Here is a 26,819-nt window from a genome sequence, read left to right as displayed (position 1 = left end):
ATCTCAAGTCCAATTTCACCTGTAAAATTGTAGAAACAATATGCGTGCACTCAGAAACAGAGATAAAATAGCACCTGGACATGAGCTACAAACATATTAAAACCATACTCTATGACTCCAACTAAATTTCATCACACAGCTATTTTCCATCTGCACATCCTGAGAAATTAAAAATGAATATACTCGAGGCAAAGAGAAGAAACTAAATCAGTAAATTCTAGTATTCAGGATGGATTTTTATTCCACTTAGTATATTTTTCATACAAAATCTGAAATACCTTAGATTAGCATTGCAAAACATTTAATATTCAGAAGAAGCTAATGGGTATATGTAGTGCAATCTAATCTTCAACTACAAATCCAATTTTTTCCCCAATAGGAGATTCTGTACAGCACAAAAGATAAAGTAAGCTGTGGGTGAAATAGTTTTGTAACATTTACTTTTTGCCTGCTGCTCGATTCCCTTTACACCAACTTTGAGATAGAAATAGTCTGAGGTCTTTCAGAAATAATACTCCAACTTAGCAAGGCAACTAAGGTAAAATTCATGCATGTCACACACCTATAAGACAGTATATTCATTGCATATGGTTCCATAGATCCACACAATGTAAATGGATATAGAAAAAACTAAAACTGCACGTCATGTATCCAGCAATGAAGTGAAAAATCTCCTCATATTTGAGAACCTCTAAACTAATTAGATTTCTTGAGAGGAAAGCGGACATTTTAAAGGAGGGTTTTTGTTTTGGTTTGGTTTTTTTGTGTATGTCTTGCTCATTTGCTTTTTAAAGAGTAAGAAAAAAATATGAAGTATTAAGTAAGAAAACAAGCAATTGCTTAAGTGTATAATTTTGGGCCACATCAAAATAGATTTCTATCAGACTATCACACTCCTAAGCAATCTAGCAGTGAAGGTACTTCAAGTTTTCAGACACTTCATTTTTCAAAGTGAAAATGACAATGAAAAAAATTCTTCTTTGAAGTTTAATTTGGTTTCTGAATTATCTCATTAGAACTGAGGACTGAGAAAAGTAAGTTGATATATAAAACCTTCTCTCTGCACCTTTATTCTGAAAGAGAGCAAAACAGATAATTTCAAGGCAGAAATAATTTGTCCATCCTAATCTGGCTGGATTTAAGATGCACTTCCTACTAAACAGAAGAGTTGAACTGAAGTTGCAATTCAGTTATGAAAACAAATCGGAAACGCATGTATGCAAATATCCTAATTTAAATAAATCCTTCAATTTCTTCTGAATCGAGTATTATGCTAGCCTATGGAATTTATAAAGCAACTAAGTAAAGCCTCAGAAAGAAGCACTTGGTGCAAAAAGCAAATATGTTGACTACTCAATGAAAGAGTTTTCTTCAAAACAACAATTAAATTACAAATGATTAATAAAGATAACCTCAAAGCATTAAAGGAAGATTCCTACCCTTCACCCCTACAGAACCCATGTAGTAAGAAACTAAAAATGAGATGATAATAAAAACTATTTGTTCTAAACACACCTTTCCTGAATCAAGAAAGAGAAGAAATAAATACATAAACAAATAAATAAATATGCCACCAAAATGCAACCTGATAAACTTTTAAAAATAACATAACAAAAAAAAACAAAAAACCAAAACCAAAACAACAACAAAAACAACAACAACAGCAACAACAACAACAAAAAAAAGGAAAATATTAATTTTCCCAGTGTATTACATCAGGAGACAACACTATCTCTTGCAAATGTTGCTTGGAGTAAGTAGATCCTAAAACTGAATCAAAACAAATTTACAATTTTAACCACTGGACAATGAATTATTGAAGTTTTGTAACACTGAACTCACCTTAAAACTACAAGACAGATTCATAAAATTTAAGTTAAAACAGAAATTGATGAAGGCATTGAAAAAGTGAACTAGATTATTACTTGAGTGACAGTGAAAAACTACTTGAACTGCTACTGAAATACTTAGGGAACAGCAAAGTCATTTGTAATCAAGTTCTCAGCAGTCCAAACAAGCAACTCTACTTCACAGAGCAACACATAACAAGCCAAAGAAACTTCTACAGAGATTTACAGGTGTTTGTGCTTTATTTACTATTCTCAGCTTGTGAAATCAGCAGGTCTTTCTGCATTTCCCCTTACAACCTGTGAAAACGAAATGAACACTAACAACTATAATCTTTGTTTTGTTCATTAACAGATTTTATGGATGAAGAGATGCTGGTGCAGGAAAAAAAAAAAAAAAGGCCTTTTTTTAATGTAATGATTGACAATACTTATGATAAAGGACACTACCAGATGAATCTTTCAGCTTCACTGGAAAAACAGTATTTGCCTTTCCCTTTTTTCCACTTCTTTCTCCCCTTTGTTAACTCAGATTAGTAATGATCTCTATTTTACCATCTAGAAGGAACAAGAGAGGGGGGCACATAAGACCAAGAGCAAAACAAACAGCTCACTCTATGTAAAACCTCTTGAATCAAAAGACACCCAGTTTTGAAAAATATCACTCTTCTGAATTACTTGAAAAAGTAGTAAGTATTTTTGAGTCTAATTCCTAAAGATGTTTTTTTGATGCTGTTGAATAAAATGCTCTTTTATCTGGCAATCATGCAAAGAATATTTTTGTTTTCTTAGCCCTCCTGATTAAAGAATGGGAGGAGGAGGTTGTTGTCATAGCACTGCCAAAAATGGAGTGGAAAGAGAACTAAGGTACTTATCAAGACAGCTATCAACACTTTGAAGTACATGGCCACCATTTGCATTCATTAAACTGTTAGAATGCTATTGGCTTCTTCACACTGTAAAAGTAATGTTGACTTGTATTAAAACATGCCAGCTCCCACATCAAGCTGATAAACAGTACAACTCCTCCATGCTCCCCTACAGTTTTACACCAAAACCATAAAGACTCATAATTTCATGAGAAAATTAGGTTTTCTCCAGTTTACATTGCAGCTGTAAGACATCAAGGCTTATCAATGACAATTAAGCACATAGATCCAACAGATGCTGCAAAACTCAAAAGCAGCAATGCTTTAAAGCCTTCCAAAGTTCCTCGCCATTATCATGTAAGTAAGTACAAAGTAAGACTTTTTTTTTTTTTTTTTTTGGATGATGAAATAATTGAAGCGAGTTCTATTTTTACTTTTATTAAACACTTCTGTTTCCAACACTGTCCAAATTGACTTTCCATTTGCTTCTCTATCCTTCCAAAACCAACAAATCAACTGAAAGATGTGTACTTTTCATATAAGTCAGTACTTCATTGCAGCACACCAATCATCTCTTCTTGGTTACAGCATCAATATTTGAAATTTGCACTGTACTTGGTGCAACTTTATGTTATCTTTCACTATGAACTTGTCGCACAAGAAAATCACAGGGGAACTGGTATTAAAACAGTATGGCAAAATTGAAAATTTTACAAAGAGGAAACAGTACAAATTACACTTCCAACTTTGAAATGCTGTGTTGCTTTCCAAGAGGTTACATCATAGTATGTCTAATTTTCAATGCATTTTTTTCCTCTGAAATTAGTTAATTCAGTAGCTATCCATGTAATGGAGTCAATCTAAAAGAACTGAAAAAAACTATATGGAAAGTTAGGAGATTTTACTACTTTCCAGGTGATGCTTCTGAAAATTGGCAAAAATATCAAGAAGATTCCACAAGCATTGATTATACTACACATGTCAGAAGGGGTATATTTATACAAGGCTGTCAGCCCCAATGAACATTAAATTAACTTATAAAACTTGAGAGTATAAAATATAACTAGACCCAAAAAGAAATAACCTCTTCTCTTTTTCTACGAAATTTTGTGACAATTCCTGGAGCATGACAATCCAGGCTTCCTGTTCAGGACACTTTGGTTTTGACTGGTTGGGTTTTGTTTTTGCTGTTTTTTATCATGTTATTTTTTTTTCATTTTGCACTATAAATTATTGTTCTTCAGCTATCAGTAAGAAAACCATGAATTATGAGCATTCACAGCATCACCTCACCATGTGGCAGATATCACCGTGAGGTAGGCAGAGGTGAATACAGCAGTGTATAGTGAAGCACTTAGCTCTATGGTAATAGGGAACAAATAGATTATTACAAATTCTTGGAACTTCCACCAAAAAAAGTTTTTCTATTCATTCTTAGTATTGACACTGGATAGTTCTAGATCAAATATTTATAAACTGAATTATTCATATCATCACCTATCTAAAGCTCTGCATTAATAGCTGAAAGCTACGTATTATCTTACACAGAGTACTGGGCCACTGTTAAGGTTAAAATTAGAGAATTTTTTGGAGCAATGCGATAACAGGATGGCCTCAGCAAAAATACACTTAATGCACGATGTAGCTTGCAGAGAAAAACATGTTTTTTTTCTTGTGCTCAAGTTTATATCTTTAAAATAGATAAATTACTGTCATCAGATTCAGCTTCCTTCTGCTGAAATTACAGGTGCTAAACTAGGAATTAAGAGTTATACTCTGTTCCCAGGTCTGCTGCTGATCTGTTATTTAGATGTGTTGTTCAGCAAGCTTCTTCTCCTGATCCCTTTCCATTCTTTACTCTTGATATTTGTTGTTCATTCATTAGTCACAAGCTTTTTCTGCCATGGACTGTCTTTCACTGTGGCTTTGTACAGTGCTTACTACAAGAACACAGCTAGACACTAATGGAACATAAATGCATTTCAGCTTCTAGAGAAATGAAGTGAAGGAAGGAGAGGAAGTGTTCTTGCAGTATAGAAGAGAAATATAAGGAACATTTATCTGTGTAATTACTATTCTCATAAAAGACGGGCCAAGAAAACTAAGTTATTTAGAGTTTAAACACTGTGAGAACTGCTGAAATTTACATTTACAGATTATATTTTGGTCTATATTCTTAACTTCCATTAAAGGGTCATCCTTCTTAAAACATATCTGGGAGCAGACAAAGGTCCCAAAGGGAAATCTGACTTTCGCTGAGGAGTTTTGAGTGTGGTCAACTTCATGAGAAAGAAGTTGAAATATTAATACCAATGTTTGCTACTGGAAAGGTCGTTCTACTGAAGAAAAAAAGGACAGATTTTGCAGCAGAGGCCGTTTATAGCGGTCAACAAGATCTCAGATACCAGGACTTCACTGCAATGGAGAGAGAGCTCAGTATCAGATACACCATTTACATTTAAGAGGCTATATTCATAAGCTATAAAGAACAACACCTTTTCCTTCTTGTCAGAAGGTTATATTCATCAGCAGTTTATGACTTTTTTTTTTTTTCAGTCAAGGGTACTACTGGATAAAGTAGAGTGGTGCTTCAGTCTTTAGCATTCACATTTCATCAAGCAATCGCTTTGTTCTGGAGAGGAAAAGATTTTCACCAGCAGAAGCAAAATAGGTGTTCTGAATAAAAAGTCTGAAAGCTCAGTTGCACTCACCAAAAAAAGAAAATGAAGAGAACAAGTTTTTCTACAATATAGACACACTCTATCTTACAGATATATTCAGGAGATCGATTAGATAATATTTTTAAGTGGTTTGAGTGCAGAGAAGTTCACCTAAGCACTAAAGGTTACCATGTTGGAAGCTGAAGAGTTTTATTATAAGTTCCGCTAAGATAACATTACGACTCATACAAGGTATTTCTGTTCTTTATATTATTCCAGAGAAGTTATGAATATGTCAAAATATGCCACAAATTCACTTATAATTTACAATATTTTCCCTACAAAAATTTTACTTGTTAATAGACACTTTGATCAAGTTACCTCATTTTGCTAAAACAAAAGCAGAAGTGCCCTGTTCCTTGTTTCCTAAAGCAATAAATGGTTTCTATGTACTTATAATTTATGAATTTAATCTACGTTATATATTGATTTTTTTTATATCAGTGGGTGTGCAGTAATGTTGAGACATTGGATTAGAGATCTACCACCACCTAAGCATTATATATAATCATTCTTTTTAATAAGAACATTATTTATACTATTTGTTGATCAATTCTGGGACTTCTGGAATGACAGCAGGTGAAAGAAAAACACAACTGAATACTACACAGAGCTCTGAAAGCTCTCCAGTACTTGTCAGTAGGGGCACTGAAACAACTGAATTTTGTCAGGCAGTGCTTCAGTTTCATTTATTTTTTGTAATTGTGTTACAAATGGATATGAATACATGACATTTTCTGCTATGTTCAACACCACTGTCCAATATACACATTCCTCTTGCTATGTTACAAAAAGTTAACTTTTTCTCCACAGAGGACAGGACAATGGCTCTGTCAGCTCAGTGAGACTGAGATGATACTAAGCATTTGCGATGGAGGCTTTGCTCCTAGGCTTCATCATTTGCTCTGTTTAGTCTAGAGGACAGAAGGCTGATGATGAATCAATTGAGTCAAGCAAGATAAAAAAGAAGGGAGAAAAAGTGAATTATGCTTCCCTTAACGTCTAATGTGGTCACTGTTCTGAATCACAGGAGACCCCAATGACATTTTTAATTACATAACTTTGTTAGCTATGTGCAGTGCAAGTGTGTGAACACTGTAAGCCATGTCCTGAGGCTTCACAAGGATCAAGAACTTGTGAACCAGGGCTGACTCAGAGCTCCCATGACATAAGGAATGCTATTTTGTAGACAAGATGGACTCAAATTGTTCAAGAAAGAGAGAGGAGATCATCCCAGGCACTTCAGGATCAGCCCTGAGGAATGCTTTAGAGAACTAAACTGACTCAGGAAAAGACATGACTGTGTGTTAAATTTGTAAACTTACACAGCTTTCTAAACAGCAAGAAGGATTCTAAAAATAATAATGTATATTTCAAAACTATCACTTAAATCCCAAGTGGTGGACTGTAAGCTAGATTCCTACAGAAATGGAAGGTTGTACTTAACCAACTGAAATGACAGCCCTGGTTCTCAGAGCTAAAATAGATGGATCATGTTGGTCCACTTCCAGGCAAGGGTAACAGAGATGACAACAACCTGGGAACATGCCAGAACAGTCACAGGAGGGCTGGAGTTTATCAAACCAAGGTAATCCAAAGAGGACTACATGTGTCAGATTTGGAAAAGGCAATATAGTTCATATTTGCGAAGAAAGCTTCTCTATGAGACTTCAGGGTGAGTTTTGTTTGCCCATTTTTAAATCACTTATTCAGGCAAGAAATGGAAACATGGATCACACAGAAGGTAGATCGTAAAAAGACACACTTTATCTACTGCAACTAGTGAAAATAAGTAAAGAGAAGAAAATAATTCACTAGCATCTCTAATAGTCCATATTCTATCTTCTACATCCTGAGAACAGAAAGTTCAACATGCCACAATGCCTAAGCAAAGAGAAAAAAACGACAGTGAATACTTAGTTTGTCTATTTTTTTACCTTTTCTATATTTAGAAACAAAACAAAATGCAAGCCTTCTGTTCTCCTCCCACAGTATTCTCCTGGAGAAGCTGGCAGCCCATGGCTTGGACAGGTACACTCTTTGCTGGGTAAAAAACTGGATGGATGGCCAAACCCAAAGAGCGGTGGTGAATGGAGTTAAATACAGCTAGCGACTGGTCACAAGTACTGTTATCTCAGGGGTCAGTATTGGGTCCTGCCCTGTTCAATATCTTTACTGATGATCTGGATAAAGACATTGAGTGCACCCTCAGAAGTCTACTGATAACACCAAGTTGGCAGGAAGTGCTGATCTGCCTGGTGGTAGGTAGACCCTACAGGGCGATCTGAACAGGTTAGAAAGCTGGGCTGAGGCCAATGGCATGAGGTTCAACAAGACCAAGTGCTGGATCCTACACTTCGGCCACAACAACCCCAAGAATTGCTACAGGCTTGAGGCAGAGTGGCTGGAAGACTTCTTTAGAGGAAACAGACATGGGGGTATTGGTTGACACTTGGTTGAACATGAGCCAGCAGTGTGCCCAGGTGGCTAAGAAGGCCAATGGCATCTTGGCTTGTATCAGAAATAGTGCTGTCAGCAGGAGCAGGGAAATGATCATTTCTCTGTACTCAGCAATGGTGAGGCTACACCTTGAGTAGCGTGTTCAATTTTGGGCCCCTCACCACAAGAAACGACATTGATGCCCTGAAGCCTGTTCAGAGAAAGGCAACAAAACTGGTAAGGGGTGTGGAGCACAAGCCTTATGAGAAGTGGCTGAGGAAACTGGGTTTTTTTAGTCTGGAGAAGAGGAAGTTCAGGGGAACCTTATCACTCTACAATTACCTGAAGGGAGGTTGTGGTGAGCTGGGGGTCTCTTTTCCTATGCAACTTGTGATAGGACTGCAGGGAATGGCTTCAAGTTGTGCCGGGGGAGATTCAGGTTGGACATTAGGAAAAGCTTCTTCTCCAAAAGAGTGATCAGGTGCTGGAATGGGCTGCCCACGGAAGTGGTGGAGTCACTGTCTCTGGAGGTGTTCATGGAACATTTAGATATTGCACTGAGGGACATGGTTTAGTGGGATATACTGGTGATAGGTAGACAGTTGGACTGGATGATCTTGGAGGTATTTTCCAACCTTGGTGATTCTATGATTCTCTACTGCAACTGCCATCCTAACAGCCATCACCTAATTTTCACGTGACTCAGTGCTGGCAGGGATAATCCAAACCAGAGAGGTGAATAACACCTCGTTACAAAGGATATTGGAAAAAAAAAAATGGATTTTTCACTTCCAGAAAAGGCATAAAGAGGCATCACAATGTGTGTAAATTACTGTCATGTTTACATCAAAGGTTTGTTTCTCTAGCAGACTTACGTAATAGAGCCTCAACACATACTCCTATGCAGTCTACTACAGACAGGAAGACACATAACTCATGCTGAAAACCAGTACGTAAAGAAAGTAAGATAGTGGAACAGATGGATGAGCATCTAAACAAACATGCTTAGTTTGAGAAACAACCTGGATAATCTCATTTTCCTTTTAATAAATAGTAATTCTTTGTCTCCAAAACAATCAGTCTAGGTCTGTAACATACATTAAAATAGACTGAAGACCAGATCTTTAATCAAACAGGGAAAAAAAAAAAAAAAAAAAAAAAAAAAAAAACTATCAGTTTATGGCAAAAAATAAAAAATAAAAAATAAAAAAAAAACCCTCAAAGATAATCCACTCCACTTTATATGCTACAGAAAGACAGCTTGCCAAAACTAATTCCTACTGGACCAGGGGTGGAGTTTTTGAACTGTAGTTTTCAGCACAGATGAGCTTGTTGAATGATTTTGCAGAGCACCTCTGGGAAGGCAGAGGAAGGAGTAACAGCCTGATGCATCCATGTTTCAAAATAGAGTAATAGAGTACATGTCTCAAAATTGTTTATTTCCTTAAATTCTTAGTACATGCAGAGGGGAAAAATAAAGTCTAGCCAGTAGTTAATAACAGATTCTCTTCTTACCTTCCTTCTATTTAGGATTCACATATCAGAGATATTGTTGGACTGTGCAGAAGGGAAAAAATATATATGTACTATCCTTGTTTTCAGTCCTCTATAGATATTAAGGAAGAATATTGGGCTTTCTGGTATCCTGCTGAAGGAGAAGCAGGTATCCCACAGTGACTTGGATTTCAAAGGAAATTACAGCACTATTGAAGAACTGAAAAAAAGAATACCAACACAGGAGAATAAATTTAGACTTTGAACTGAAGTGTAAACCACTTTCCTTCAGCTCTCCAACATATTTAGCATAACCAGACTGTTTTGCTGCGGCTGGACTGCCTGTGGGATGCTCAAATGCTCTAGATAACTATGGCTGTTTCCCAAACAACTAATGGCTATTCTTTCCATGCTTTCTCATCGACCATGGCAGCAGTTCTGCCATTTACATAGCCCTACACTATTTTCAGAAAGCATTATTTTTATTTAACTTCCAAACAATTCCAGGCAGTTCACTTGCTGGTCTGAGCGTTCTGTTTTTAAGCTGTTATGACTAGCAGACAGAAAAACAGTATTTTCTATTTCTTTTAAGAACACTGAGACATCCTGAACTACATTTATTCTTCAAAAACGTTTGTTTTAAAAAAGAGAAAAAAAACAAAAAAACAAACCACAGTATCTTACATGCATCCCAATAAAAGAACTATATAGATATACAAATTTACATATTGCTAGCAATATTTTGAAATGTGTTAGTCTTTGAATTTTTTACTTACATAAAATAATTTAATTATCAGGTGGATTTCCATATACAGTAGCCAGTGTAAGGGTTATTACTGATGGTTGGAAAAATTTTACAGCCAAGACAGAAGTTATAGTTCCTTTACAGTAATTAAAAAATAAAAAATAACAATAATAAAAAAAAGCCAAATTTAAGTTTCTGAGCAGGGCTGAAAATAATAATAGAAGTCAGAGTAAATATCTATCCAACATTTCATCAAAAGATAAAATGCCAGAAAGTTATGGTGAAGGCGCTCTTAACAATAAGTACATTCAAAGAGGGCCATACTTTTAAACATATATTCTCCTTTCACCTTGTCATCACTAGTGATATAATAATATTAGTAATCATGGAAAATACTGGCTTATTGTACCCTTTTTTCTTTAAGGAAATATTCCTTCTTCACCTAGCACAGCACAAGATACTGTAACTATTCCTTGCTGCACTAATAGATGCTATTTTCATTGTCTCTTGAAGGAGGAAGACAGGACTGCTTGCTCACAGCTACTGTTAGCAAAGAATAATTTTCTAAGAGTGGGGTAACAGCAGAAAACTGTCAAATCAGATGGAAACAGCTCCTAGTATTTACTTCTAGCCAAATGCACAGAAAAGCAGAGCATAAAAGCTCTACAACTACAATCATGGATTTTTAAATATTTATTTATATTATTTTGGGGGGGGGAAGGTGCGGGGCAATTGTGGGATGCACAAAATTTGGGTACTAAATATATATATATATTTATGTTAACAGGGAACAAAATCTATTAAAGTTAGGGATTTTTTTTTCTATACTTACTTTTTTATTTAAAACAACTCCTAGAGCAAATGCATTTGATTGCTGCAGTATTAATGATATAAACTAAAGAGGAAATTATCACTACAAAGAATTTGATATGGAAAATATATACATATATTTTAAATCCATTTAAAATAAAAAACATTTTTTTTTCCAGTTCAGATGGAAAGGCAGGTATTACGCTGCATAGGTGAGATAAAATAAGCTGAATTTAGCTATAAGGAACCCTTCAATTTAGCCAATGGCAAACAAATCTCTAAACTAGTAACAACGTAGCATGAAAACTACATATGAAACAAAAATGCAATTACTTTTTATGACTACTCAAATGAGCATAATGCTACTCCACACATTTTTGTTCAACTAAGAAGCTTCATAATGTCAGAATTCACACTCGTATCTTCACATTCACAGGCATGTACAGAGGCAGTCCTTGCAATCCTATGCTAAACTGATGATAAGAAATGAAGGAAACAAACAAAATGTAATAAACTATGAAGTTCCAGAGGCTGAAACCAACCAAGGCTGCATGCTATGCCAAAAAATGTCAAAAAGAGAAACAAATTCTACAAATCTTCTACAGGTGCCTATATAACAGAATGAGGCAGGAAGATCTTACAACTTTGTCACAAATGAAAAAAGAATAGTAGGACAGAGAAAAGGAACATTATAGTTGAGAAGTGTATTTCAATATTAGACTATCTTTTGAAAATACTCAGCAAAATTGAAAGATTTATACTTATAAGAACTGGGAGTAGAAGGAAGAATGGAAAGACAAGAAATTAAGTGTCTCTCTACCTGTATGGAATGACAAGTATTGTCTGACAACACTATGTTGATTCATCAGTCCAGATGTAGGCACCACAGTGATGTGGCAATACTGCTTCTGGAAGTACCTGCTTCCTCCTGTATTCCCCACTGAAAATAATGTCATCATATATATATTTGAATTTAGTAAGACTTCAGTGCACAGTTGAAGTTAAGCATTCACAGAGTAAAGGTACACCATGTGGTGCAGCAGGTCAACTCGCTTCAGGAAGGATCTTCAAAGTTCACTTATAAATCTCACAGTAGGAACCAGGAACTAAAATCTCACCTGTAAATATGATCAAGAAACTAATACCTCCACAGCAGTCTAACAGCCTAAGCTTCTTTCTGCTATTTTCTGCTTCTTTATTCAGTGCTTTTAACAGTACAGCAAACATATCTGAACATGAAAGATTGTTATGATTTTGACTACAAGGAACAAAATGGACTGGAAGTACAAGATGATGCTTTTTGAAGCTACTTCTGGTACTACAGAGAAAACTTGAGATAACAAGATGCAGTGTCATTATAATTTCACATTACACACAAGGTAACTATCAGTAAAGAACGACTCAGTCTAATTGGAAGAGATGTGACAGCTACCACCCATTTTTAACTTTTTTGTTTGTTTTTACATGTTAGAAGGCTTCCTTCGCTGTAAAAGAACCCTTAAATAACGTGAACTGTTTTATATCCATTCAGCTGCTCATTAAGTTGAAGGCAGCAGAGAGAAACACTTGTGCCTTTCCCTCCCTGGTGTCAAAACACACACACACAGCCACTTCAGAACCCATAAACTACCTTCATCAGCCTTGCCTGTTTTTCCCCCAAGTGCTAACAAACCATAACAAGGCAAGGCTCAGATTACCTTAACGATATCTGAAATACTAGTAATAACCAAAACAGCAAAGGAGCAAGCCAAATAACAGATACGGCCATGGAATCTCAAGTCCTGTTCTCACTCCATCAGCCATCTCACTGTGACACACCCTCAGGGAGGCCTGGGCCTGCACAGTGCTGTGGGCAGCCTCAGCAGGGTTGGTGTACTTGACTGCCTGAAGGGCAGCGATTCCCTCCCCTAAGGCAGAACACTGCTTCTCTGCCTGCACTTCTGCAGGGCTCCAGTGTGGGTCCAGACAAAGAGCTCTGGAAAACAGTAAACACCCATTTCTTCATGGAGGATTGAGAAGCCACTGAACAACTTCATCCAACAGCCTCTCAGCAGCAGAGAGATTATATTCTTAGACATACTGCAACACAGAGGACTTGATTATAAACCAACACCATATGAGATAATGCCTTTCCAAAGTAGTTCAGTCACATTAGCATGTGGATGCACCTGTGCTAATAACTCACCTCTCCATTGACCTTATTAGCCAAGCACATCAGCTCAAGGCTGTCACATATCCAGCTGCAGAATGGTTTCCATCCACTAGGCCAGAATACAGATGGAACTGGAAAAAACAACTCCGCTCCCAGCTCTAACAAAACTGCTCTTGCAGATTTCTACTTTGCATCAGTTCCCAGTGGGAGCTTTTGAAGAGATCCCTCTTTTCTCTTTAGCCTACAACAGAAGATGCTATTGTTCAGAAGCTCCTTACAGGAGAAGGGAGGATTAATGGAGCCTTCGGGGAAAACAACTCTGCAGATCAAAATGATCAGAAATAAGAAAATACTCATAAGGAGAAATGAGGAGTGGCAGCTTCTTCTTAGCAATCCAGAAGGAAGGAAAACCCATCTCCACTATATCATTTGACTGAACAGTCCATTGTATTTCTGCTTGAATAGCCTATTTATCACTGGCATTCAATTTTTTTCTTTTTTTTAAGGAGGCAAGCAAAAATAAATTGTTTTTTTTCTACGTCAACTTCTTTTAGTTACTGAAGAGTACTGTGAATTGCTGATCTCCTAATGCTTTGGCTGGATTGGCAGCCAGTCGAGTCCAGTCAGGCTTGCCTGATGGTATGAGAAATAGAAAATACAATTAGCATAGTCAAAGCCAGGGATAATCTAGGAGGTATTCACAATAATGAATAGAGTTGGGTGACAGGTTGCTTTAGCTGGGAGTTTCTGATACCAAGCCTTGTAACAATGTGTGTGGGCTAGTAAATATTCAGCAGAAGTTTAACAGGATATTTTAAGGAGATTTACAGTCAGCTCAGTCATGTCTGTATCACCAAACTGACATGCTGTCTTTGCTTTTGCATATCATACAAGAAACTTAATGTCAGCTTATATGGCAATCATATACATATAAGTCTGTGCAAACTGAGATGTCTATGATGAAAATAGCACACCTTGTCTCCTGGGAGCATAATACACAGCAGTCTACTTTCCAGACAACACTGCATCGAATCCTAATACTGGACAAAAACTAGATTTTTTCTCCTTTTAATTACTAAAACTGGCTCAAAGGAAGTAGATGACTACTTATGCAGTCTCAGATATCAGCAGATCTCAACCATGAACAAAAAAGCAACATACTTTAATCTTTTCATACACATTTTGTCTTTTCAAGGAGCTCCAACATTCTAGTGCAAGCTTTACACTGTCACTAAATTAGTCTCACTGCATCTTACAATCACTGTGGTATTTCAGTCTTTCTGTTCAGTTGCTTCTCATTTTTTGCCCTCATGCACTAGACTAGTTCTGGAAAAAAAAAAAAAAAATTGGAAATCAGATGTGCTTGTTCAGACTTAATAAAAAGTCACTTACTGCAGTAACAAGTTTCACAATTTTACCTTCATTTTTATCTAGGGCAACAAAGCATACAATGAAGAGTTACAAAGTCAGACTGATGATTGACAAGCTACTCTAACACTGCTTTGGAAGGCATCTTATCTGCCAAATCCACTTCTACACTCTCTATCAGCTCACAGTAACATCTGCATTTGCTTCTCATCATCACAGCTTTTAGACTATGGCATAACTGCCTAACCAAAATGCACAGTCCTGTCAGCAGATGACTTCAGATCATATAATGGGCTTTGGAGCTGCAAACTGGAAAAACTCAAGTGTGATATGTTCAAGAGCTGTCAAATTTTTCTTTCATACGCAGGCAAAGCAATCAGTGATCCCTTCTCACTCCTGATGAATTGTGAATAATGACGGCTTAGTCAATGCCTACACTGCACTCACAGGTGGTATTTTGACTGCTCTCACATAAACTTACTTGTGTGCCAAGAGCAGGACAGCCAAGGTATCAAGGAGCTTGAATTACCAGCTGGATCTGCTGTATATGCTGAAACCACAGAGCTACAGCTAAACACTGCTACCGATCCCTAAACAAACCAGTTTACTGCCAGTTTGGATGTGTTTACACTAGCTGCAGTCACATTTCATTACAGTACAGATACAACCTTTGAGTGAAATAGCTGGGCAATGTTACCAATGACATTTAAACACTAACATGAGGGTGTAAGTATTTGACAGTAAGTCTTTACAGTACTTGCATACAGGAGGAACCACAGTAATTTCCTAGGCTGAATAGTATGACCTAATTTCCTCATTTTTATTATGTAGCACTGACATTATTTGCATCAGATGAAATTAAATTAAAAAAAAAAAAAAAAAAAAAAAAAGCACCTTGCTAATGCTGTCCCTTACTATTTCTTATACTTTCTGTTCACAGCAAATAGAAAACACAGTAAACATTAGAAAAAGCTCCATTAGGGCAACTGAAACCAGACTCCAAATGGAAAACTATTACGGTGGGGTCTATAATATTCATATTCCATCTTAAATTTCAAAATGTAGCACTAAGACCAATGAAAATTAAGTGTCATCTTACCTTAGGATCTTGTTTTCTGCATGCTGATGTCAAACCTGTGACACATAATCAGAACACATTCCCACTTTTCCTCATTTCTACTGAAGTATACACTGGTCTAAATGGACATTTTCTGAAGCAACTTCTTTAGCAACAGTTAACAAAATCAGAAAATTCAAAAGCAAAGACAGATAAGAAGAAGCAAAACCTTTATCATAAAGAGTAAAAATTACCTTTAGCAGGGTTTACTTTTATTCCTGACCTATACAGCATCTCCTCATTCTGCCAGTCCCCATTTCTGACAACAGTCTTGAGTCCATAGAAAACAATTAATGCAGCAGTGGAACAAAAAACCAAGTTCTTCAGAAAGCGTTTTTGGGCTTTGACATAAAGGGCCCTGACACCTACTGTAACCAGCAGGCAGAAGCCCATACTAGGAACATACAGCACACGCTCTGCTATTACAAAGCCAACATAGAAAAATAGGTTTGTGGCGGGAATAAAGGGCACTATTAACAAAGACAGAGACAGAATGACAATGTTCTCAGTTGAAGGAAGCTGTAGTTTCAGGATTTCATGCTTTTTTATGCCATTCTCTTCTTTTGATGCAAAACTTGACTTCCCTTCCAGTGTCTTATATTCCATTTCAGAGTGACAGCTATGCCCATTAGCATTCTGCTTGCCATTCATTACAGTTTTCCCATTGCATTCTCTTTCATTGCTGGAGCCCTTCAAGCTGAAGTAGGCGAGGAGGAAAAGTCCAGCATAGAAGGCCACAGTGTGTAGATTTCTCCAGTCGCTGACTGCCTTCAGAAGAGGCACAGCGTCCATTGACCAGTCAAAGCTGAGGGTGTCTGGGCAGAATAACAGCCAGAGATTCTTTGTTGGCAAGTAAAGGAAGGTCAGCATTCGTGTGAGAAAACTGTCTGAATCAGCTGCTGGATTGTCAGAGTTGGAAAAACTTGGGGGCTTGTTGCCCATCCAGTATAAGCGTACACCCAGCAGTGCAGTCCCCCATGAGGTCAATAAACCAATGCTGAAGAAAAGGTTCAAATTCTTCCTCTGAAAGAAAAAAAAAAAAAAAAAGAGTAAGTATAAATTGGCATGAGGTATTTAATTCACGAACAAAAGGAATCAAGAAATATCTCATACAACTGTTTTTTGGTAATGAAAACCCAGCACTGCAGATCTGTCTCAGGTGTTTGGTTCACAATGCTGGAATGAACTGCACACTGCTGATACAAGCCCTTTCAAGCTTGTATCAGAATCAAGTCTTGAGATCTTAGAGCTGTCAGTCCTTGCTTATCACTTATCCCAAATAACCATGTAATGGTTTGCAGAATATGTAAGTTAGAGGAATTTATGGAACATTACACTGGTCTCCATATAACATCCCAAAACCCTTATTTGCTTCTGGTTGTGGCTAAACCAACAGTTTGCCTCAACAAAATTTAAAGTTACAGGACTGTTCCATTTTTCCTAACAGACATATTTCCTAAAGTAATACTTAAAGTATTTCACCTAACAACCAAATAAACATTCCAACAAGCCAAGAAAAGAAAACAGACACAGTTTCCATGTTTAGGTGTTCCAGTTCCAGTTAATTACAATGTTCATTTGGAGCCATCAGATGTGTCTACTACTGAAAGCTCCATTTCACTTTGCATCTCACAGCCAAACAACATTGTTTTTTTTTTCTTCTCTTCAAGAGCACCATATTAAATCACTGCTTTAAAAATCTTTCACATCTTTATACTCATCTAAATAAAAATATGTGAAGCATTCAGATGCCTCCACCTACTCATGTCATCATACTAGCAACCATAAGCTGCCACTTATTTATGGAATAACTCAACATTTGCCAGCTGAAGCTGCTTGTTGGGTTCTCTCCCTCCCCATTGGAAAGTACTTACTTATTCATACACTTGCAGAAACATACCACTTCTGCCTGAATGAAAATCAGAAGAAGCAAGACTTTCTCACCTATTCCTAGGATTGATGAGCTTAAATTCTGCTCTCAACTACATGGGCACCCTAAACAAAAGCTGTTTCAGATTAATCTCTTTTTTGCAGAAATATCTGTTTGAGCAAAAACATGAGTTATTTTTATATTTCATTTTCTTAGATGCTTTCTGTAGGAACACAAAAATTATTTGCCAAATAGCTCCAGACACAGTGTAAGCACTTTGTTATTATTTCTCCCCATTATTACAAACAATTAGTTGTCAATCATCTTTCTTTTTATTAGGTCTGTTCTTTTATCCATCTCAAACTACGCATTCCTGGGATGGTTATTCACTGAGCGTTTCTTATGTTTGTTATTCATAAGTAAGACCTCACAGTGGAATTTTTTATCTTATTTCTTTCAAACAGCATTTTTCTCCTCTGTGGGAGCACTCTCTCCTTGATATCTTGACATATAGGTGACTGTGCTACTCCATTTTAGGTTTGCTTTCAATAGCTGTCTATCAACAAGTCACCCAAAATGTAGTCTAGTCATCATAATTTATTTACTTATTTCATGAAGAAATTTACTCCCATTCACATTTCTGAGACCTTCTCCTTGTGAATTTAAACTATTTAATGGCAGTTAGTTCATTCAGTTTTGAGGAAATACGGAAGAATGCAAAGGAGGCAGTAGTAGGGAGCAAACAAATTCATAATGAGAATGATTTACATATCTACATCAGATCCATTTTAAAAATGCTGCACTTTTTCATACATGAAGCAAAGTCTGAGTCTACATATTTAATTTACTATATTGATTACATTGTTTTATTAGTTTCTGTATATTTCTATATATTGGAAATTCAATACCTTTTTAGTAGTAAACTGATCAAAATCCATATCTACTCTTTATTATTAATATATTCCCTGGAAAGCCTATTGAAACAGACTACTTTGACTTGTAAGCTGGCTCATTCTTTGCAACCCATCTGAGGTACTGTTTTACTCCTACTTGAGAGAACTGTTTAAATGATTTACTGTTACAAAGCCATGTAAACTAGTTATCACCAAAACCTCCACCTAAATTTGTATTTGGAACAAAAATATAACCCATTTCATCATTTGCATGTATTTCCTCATAGTAAAAAATTATTTTCCTGATTCAACCTGCTCTTCCATTTTCACTATATTTTGGTACATAAAAATCTTTGCCTTCTCCTCTCCAGCTTCATTATTTTCAAACTTGTTTCCTTCAAAAATGCAGATGAAAAATTCCCGTATGCTAAATGCAACCCTTTTTTGCTCTTTTTATATATCCTTCTGTAGTCTCTACAGAGGAGTACAGGAGGCTGCTTAGAAAGAGAAAAATAATAAGCTGGAAAGTGGAAGATGGGGAGTTTTGTTCATTTGTTTATTTGTTTAATTAGGAATTCGAAGCAGGTCTTTGCTGGAAGACTACACAGCACTAAAAAGATTAAGACATCCTGAGTACTTAGCGAGTGAAACTTGATTAACAGACAAGAAGTGAGCTTTCATGGATTGCTTAGGCTGCTTTGTTATTTTGTTAATACTTACTTAACAACCGGAGGGAAATCTCCCTTTCCTAAAGTTCTAACAATTGCACTTTTCAACTAAATGTTATGAGAGTTCATATTACAAAGTTCTTCAACAACGCTCACGCTGCAGCAGATACACCATTCCTCGTGGTTAACAGAGAAACCTGCTAAAAACTTTCAGATCTTCTTCATACATCATAAAACAGTAACAATGAAAAGTTTGCCTCTTGCTCCTAGCCTTAGAATGCAAACAATCTGGACCTCAAAGCTAATCCATCCTCACTGCTACAGTAATTATTTACAGCCTTCCTTTTAAGCTTAAATTTAAGATCTGTAAGGTCTGGATCCTCAGACTTTTTGGATCTATAAAGAACACCACATTTCTATGCACAGTATTGTGTTTCACGCTCTAAGAATACTTTTCTTTAAGACTTTACACCAGTGTCAAATGAAATATCTCAGCATATGAACAGTGGAGTTCAGGGGTATCCAAGTAGGTGATTTTCCACTCCAGCATTTCTATACATCATGCTGCAGAATACTACTTAAACCAGAGGAGGACCTCTGGCAGATTCCAGAGCTTAATTATTGGGCTACAGGAGTGGAGTGCAGGTTCCTCTCATTGCCTTAGACACAAGTGGTCTGCATCCCTCCACAGCTGCTTTTTGACACGTGAGTCTTCTCAAAAGCCAGCAGTTGTACATCTTTTTAAAACTAATTACATGTTTACTGCAGTTACCAATAACCTGTGTAACACTGAGCTACCAGTGCAAATTTTTTATGGTTCAGATGACATCCTCTGGATTTACTTAAAGAAAAAAATAAATATTAAAATACTTCCCAACACTCAAAATTATAACAATAATAATAAAATCACAGATAGATAGAGCTGGCTCAGAAGGGGAATGACAGACTCACGTTTTTCCTCTCTCAACACTTAACCTCATGACTTTTGCACAGCTTCACCCAACCACACTAATATAGTCAAAGATAATTAGGTTTAGCTCACATTCTGGCTTTACTTTCTTCCAGGCTTTGTACAGAAAACCAACGGGAGGGGAAAAAAACAATCAAAATACGAAGTAATATCATCAGCTCACCAGTGGACTTTAGTCTGCAAAGAAAGTGCTTTCAAAATGAACTCTGCTCTGATAAGCACTTTCACCAGCAACTCTTCCCCTGCATCTCCTGACTGCATGCACTTAGTGCAGCCCAGCATCAGGAAGATATCCTCAGTAATGCTTGGCAGCAAGGATTTGGATTACTGTACTCATGAGTCCTAATCCAGCCCATCTGCCATATGTTTTGACACCCCCATAAATCCTCTAACCTTTCATAAGTAGTCATTTTCATCTGGGGAAAAAATGAGCACTGATTTAGATCAGATTTAACATCTCTCCTGCCTGCTAACAGTCAAGTACCACCACCGCAATTTTAGTGCTTTGACTGCAGAAGCCTTTTTCATCTCCCTACCAAAATCCATCTGCATGACCCACCCACACTGTACATTTCCCTCGCATTAAATCCTAATTCCTCACTCCATTATACTGCTCTTAAATAAGGCTCTGCAGCAGATTGCTTGATTGGGCAGCCCCTGCCAAAGCTCAGTCATCACCTAGGCAGTATCCAAAGCATTTTCAAAAGACACTGTTCTTTTAACCTCACCTTGTCCACTGTACAAAGCAGCATTAAATGCAGCATGTGGTCAGACAGGACAGATATCAAAATCACCAGGGCTAACCACACACAAGTTGCTATTTATAGAACTTGGGGAATACAGAAAATAAACTGGGTAAGTCATCAGACATTACTCAAAAAAGAGTTTCTTTTCCAACATAGAGCTCTTTGAAAATATGTTGGCTTGAGGAGTGGGGCTTCCCAAAGCAGCCAAATCACCAGACTAGGCTGACAGTATCTTGTTCCCTGACAGGATCACAGAGGAGCTGAGTCTAAGCTGAACCTGAGTTCAAAACCCAGCTGGACCAGGAACGAGGCAGCTTGCCACAGCCTGAGTTCAGCCCCGTACCGAGCTGGCAGCAGCCTTCCCAACTCCCTCTCCACCTTCCCCACATATTCCCACTATTTTTGTTCCTGGCTCATGACCCACCAAACGAGGTCAGCTCATTTACATTGGACAGACAGCAACAGCAGCCCAAGACCTGTTCTTTCTTGGAGCTGGAGTTCTGCCAGTAGCTTTTCCAAGACTGTGACCAATTTAATGTCATTTACTTTGTGTTATGAACCCACATGGTTGCTCCTCAGTGAAGAAGTTACTGCATTCATAAAGCAGCTGAAGATTATGTGCACATATTTTTACTGTAATTAGCAAGTAGCACAATTTGAGCAGTCTTTATTAGTGTTGACTTGTATTATTAAAATTAAAATTGAGTAATAAATAGTGGCATTTAAAATTTATGGTCTTCCTCTAAAATCCTTAATATGAATCTTTAAAAACAGAATAAACTCCCAGCCTCTCAGCTGAAAAAATAGTTGCTAGTACTACCCTGGAAATGACAGCTTGTGTTAAGAGCAACAACTCTTATGTTTGACCAAACGTAATACAAGAGCAGTAGGGACAACATTCCCTTGATAATCTGTGAGTATGAGCCGTGCAAAAAAGAAGGCTCTCTGAAGGTAAGTCTGCTCAGCGTGACAACTGCGTAGCTACAGCCATCTACCTGGGCTCAACCCACTTAAACACAGGAGGTGAGGAGTCCTCTGAGAGACTAAGACACTACACTTGAATGGCTAGACTGCCTAGGAGTACTGTCCAGCCCTGCAGTTATTCGGATACAGTTAGATATGCAGTCTAACAGCAGTAGCTGTATTTCATTGGTACAGTGGTTTTGCAGCAAAGGGAGGGTACTGCACGTTATGCCATTGTGCAGCCAAAATGCTGAGGGCTCCATGAACATGCTTATTGGAAGGCAGAACTGGAATTCAAATTGATTCTCAGAAGAACAGATACATGTTCACAGTAAGAATCCTGCACAAAAGGCAGGGGCAACTATGACTGCATAACACTGCACTGGTACGTGATGTGAAGCAAGTGGTGGGCTCTTCTTTAGAGAAACATCTGAGATTACAGCAGATCACAAGAAGCTCTCTTAAACCACTGCTTAAAAGGCAAACATTGTACTGGGACTGCCACTGAAAGCACACCCTTCAAGACACATGCTTCAAGTTATGCTTCCACTCTTCTCAATACAAGGAATTCCTAAAACTGTCTGCTTCCAGCACATAACTATTAGAAATAAATGGAGGAAACAGAGAGAGAGAGGTCAGAGGAGGAGAATGAGACTGATTAGTGATCTAGAAAAACGTGCCCCCTGAGGAAAGAATGAAGAACATAAGCTGTTTATACATGACAGCTGCCTGCCAGTACAGAAACGATTACTGCAAACCGGAAAGGAATAATCTGTTTTCTACATCTTTGTCCAAAGAATAAAAACAATAAGCTCCAGTTCAAGAAAGGAAGATTCCAGTTAGCTATCAGGAGACGCTTTCCGCTGCTAAGTACAGGGATGTGCTGCAAAAACCTGCCATGGAGGTTGGCTCTACAGCTTTATGCTGTCTTTAAGAATAAATTCATGGGAATGAAAAAGTAATGACCCCATTAACCCAATCCTGCTCCAGTCATTTCTGCACTAAGCACCAAAGCTTCCTGCAATCCTAATTTGTTTCAGGGTTTGCATCACTTCAGCCAAAATGTTAGTTCAGATGATCCTCACATTTTGCTCCCTCAGTCATATTAGCATTTTTGAACACTTCTAAAATCCATCCAAATTTAACACATTCTTTTATAGCAAAAATAAAAAAAAATAAAGATCATATATATTAATAATTTGCACTCCTGATCCATCAGTTTCAGGATGGTCTCTGTCAGTATGAAGTTCTCTCTTCCTACAGTAAAAACTACTGTGTACATATTCAAAATTCCAAGAAAAAAATTATAAGTACAAGGTTAATAAAAATGCAACTGAAAGAGTCGATTATTATTTCTAACATGTCCACTATCATGTAAAATCTATATTTTCTCTTACTATATTCTATCTATTGCTCTCCTTATCTTCAATATAAACATCCCTCTACTCCAAGATAAATGCATACATGTTGAAGGGAAAACATAGAACACACAAAAAGGCAGATATTTTGTGTTGAGAGTTTTATTGTGACATCGAACAATGTAAATGTTTGTTTCTGTTTACTATAAAAATAATAATAACAACTCAATCTTTCTGGTTCATAAAATAGTGCCATCGATGTCAGCAATTTACACCACGTAAAGGCCACAGACCAAACCAAAAGCAATACTGACTCCAAAGTTGGTGTGATAATGTTAATAGTTTCTTGATGACATACAAGATATATATATATAAAAAAAAAAAAAAAGGAAAGAAGAGCAAAGTAAATAAGCCAAGCCAGGCTCTGCAAAATGCTACAGCATGCATAACAAAATGGAATACATGCTTGCAATTTTTTACGAACTTTTTATAATATGCCACGAGACACAAACAACACACACAAGCACAGAACACAACAGGACTTGTGTTTGTCTTTGCATTGCTTTCTTTGCATAGCAATTCATGTAAGTTGAAAGGGACCTAAGGGAAAATTTACCCCTGAAGCATTGACTACAAAGAAGCCTGAGGGTCTCAGGGAAGAGTGTCCTGGGGTTGACTTGGGGTTACACCTGAGCAACCTTGTGAGCTATGAGATGTGGTTTTGTGGCTTGTGGTAGCAATGGTAATGGGAGGGCAGTTGGACTACATGATCTTGTAGATCCTTTCCAACCTTGTGATTCTATGATTCTACGATTCTATATGCAGACATGGAAGCGAAGTATAAAATGACTCTTAGAGCATATGTGTAATCATCCCTCCAAACCCACTGCCAAAAATTATTGTGGCACACTTCATATGTTTCCTACACTAATAAGATGGTAATAAAGGAGATCTGAAGCTTAAGAGTTTGCTTAATATTCTGTGGGAGAAAAACAAATACTGTAAGCATGTAAATAGATGGATACTGACTAATGTAAATGAAAATTGATTTCATGAGTAAAAATGTCATTTATCCTCAAATTAAGCCTCTGGCAATGACTGATCAGCTCTATTAATCCAGTAGGAGGGGGTCATCAATAACAAATTTCTGTACATGGGATAAACATCAAGCTGCTTCCAGTTTTGATAGAACAACCTATCCAGGTGTAACAGAAATCCATCATCTAGAAGGGCACAGAACGAAAGAAATCAGCTTCTGAAGTGGAAAACCACCCAAATCTTACATGTTGGGTTTTTTTTTTTTTTTTTTTTTTTTTTTTTTTTTTTTTTTTTTTTGCTTGTTTGCTTTCTCATTGACCAAGTCAAGAAAGTAGGTGTTTTGTATAATCGCATCTTTAAAGTATAGGGAAAGAACAAGTAGCAAAGCTATCTTGAATCTTCTTCCTAACAAAGAAAATACGTTAGAAACTGTAATTGTAGTAGAGGTTAAACACAGATAAATTGATAATTAAATTTCCTTGTGATAAGCAGAACTTACTCATCAGCTCAGAAGGTACTTTATACTATTAAGGAAGATTCATTTAAGATCTTCCAAAAAATCAATTTTCAAAAACATATATTAAAAGCTGATTTTGGCAAATACATTTTCAAATCTATTGATTCAGTGAGATAGGAAAAAATAAGGATAATTGTTTAGTTACTCAGAGCACATTTGTGTGAAAAACTCCATACTAGGCTAACATGATCTGGATGCAATCTGTTCATTCTATGCTACAATAACATCACATTTGAAGCAGTGGGAACCACAAAAAATTGGAGAAGAAAAAGGTAATGTACCAATGGCTATGAGTCTCAGAAAGTCTTGAGAAAAAGCTTCAAAAAAAGACTTACATGCTTTTGAGATTCCAAGTCATTTCTTGAAAGGTAACTCTGAAAGAATACTAACAAACAGCCTCTATAAGACCTGACCAATAATACTGAGATCTTAGAGAAGGAAGACAGGGGGATTAGCATTTTAATAACAACTTCATTTTCTCCTCTTTTTCCATTAGATCAAGCTAGTTTCTTATAGAATCAGTTATGCCTGAAGACTAATTTAAAGAGAGGGTTTGCCATGTTCCAAATTAATTTCTAGGGAAATTTTTTATATTAATTCCTTATAGAATATACTAAATAGAAATGGGAATGAAAACCTATTAGAAAACAAATAGAGAAAACAAATTAAACATTTTTTCAGCAAATAGTACTGTCTAGATACATAAATAACGACTATCCAATGATTTTAGCAAGTAGCATTGCAACAACATCACAGGAATAGAAATACACAAACACATATAAGAATATTTAACCAATAATGAAAACCACAAAAACTTAACAGAAAGCTGGAAATTGTGTTTGGGAATAATTATGGAATACTCCAATGAAGTATCCTCTACCTTGTTTCCCTACAGATAAAATATGAAGATTATTTTTTTTTTAGTGTTATTTTCTCCTACTTTTATTTTAAATATCTTTTTAAAGGGTATTAAGTATAACCCTTTTATAATCATGAACTGTATTATTAGGGTCTGATCTAGAGACAGAGTAAAAAGTAAAGCAATTACTGACCTCAGTAATGCAAAATCATATCCTTAATAATCCAAATAAAAAGAGAGCTATAAAAAATGGTGAACCAGAATATGGATGACAAAGCTTAATTTATGTCATGGGACTGAAACTGGCATGGTGACTCATTATGGTCCATTAAGCTAATATGAAGAAATGAGGCAGCGAGCAACCTTCTGTGAACCAACACCAAAATACTTTTCAACCAAACTATTAGGGGGTGAAGTACATAAAAGAGGTCAATCGTTGGTACTGTAAGAGGTATGCTAAAGCCCCTTAACCAATTATATTAAACTTACATGAATGTCTGAACAGCTACCTTTAATAAGTATGATCTTTAATACTTCCCACTAGGCAATGATTGGTGGTCAGATCAGCCAGGCTCTAAAACATTCCAGGTTCTATGAAGGAAATGTAAGTATATATATATTCTTTTTAAAGAAATTAAGAAAACTAAAATATATTCAGTACTCTATCAAAACATTTGTTTTAGATAAGTGTCTCCACTTTTTGGGCCAGACAAAGGAGGAAGAAATAAAAATGGTGCAAATGTAATTGATTTTGCCTGCACATATTCATTCATATTCACACACATACATACAGCCTTTCCTATTAATTCTTGGTTTGTAGGCCTTATGCATTGCAGACGTGTTTTAGGCATCAAGGAAGTCAACAGCAACAGTGCTTCCTGTGTGGCTCCAGCACAAACAGCCAGCAACTCTGAAACTCATTCCAGTGTCATTAATGAGTGAAGTTTGGAAGTGCAGCATTTTGGAACCATAAAGAGATGATTTATAATGAGACTTTACTCAGTGGGAAGGCTGAAGTACAGCAGTTCTTTTTCCAAGTTATCATAATAGAAAGCTATTTAATGAGTGTGGGATTTCTTTGAGAATGCAAAAAAAGAAGGCAGGATTTGGAAGAGGATGTATTATATTATGCAGATACCCACATCACTGGATGTTTCTGCTACAGTAAAACCAGCAAAATAAAAATCCTCAGAGTTGTTCCTATTTTGAGCCTTTGGCTTGTTTCTAATAAGCACTCTTAAATATAAAACACAGATTTGTAGAGATTAGCAGATCAACATAATTCAGTATAAAAAAAATTAGCAAGGTTTTGTGAACTGAACTCGGTTGCATTCCATAACGTAAACAAGAAAAAGAACCTGCACCCTAAAGCAAGA

At 36.7% G+C, this 26,819-nt stretch overlaps 1 protein-coding gene across 1 annotated transcript in view; it reads right to left on the bottom strand.

Annotated features, from left to right (window-relative positions):
- Window positions 1-26,819, bottom strand: part of TMTC2 (transmembrane and tetratricopeptide repeat containing 2) — a 241,712-nt gene that overhangs the window by 80,878 nt on the left and 134,015 nt on the right. The window contains exon 3 of the mRNA XM_015283417.4: window positions 15,756-16,584. Coding sequence (XP_015138903.1) covers window positions 15,756-16,584 — 829 coding nt within the window. The remainder of the gene's footprint in view (window positions 1-15,755; window positions 16,585-26,819) is intronic.

This window comes from Gallus gallus, chromosome 1, assembly GCF_016699485.2.
Source record: "Gallus gallus isolate bGalGal1 chromosome 1, bGalGal1.mat.broiler.GRCg7b, whole genome shotgun sequence".
NCBI lineage: Eukaryota > Metazoa > Chordata > Aves > Galliformes > Phasianidae > Gallus > Gallus gallus.
The sequence above is the reverse complement of the archived record's forward strand: the minus strand, read 5'-3'. Positions and strand labels throughout refer to the sequence as shown.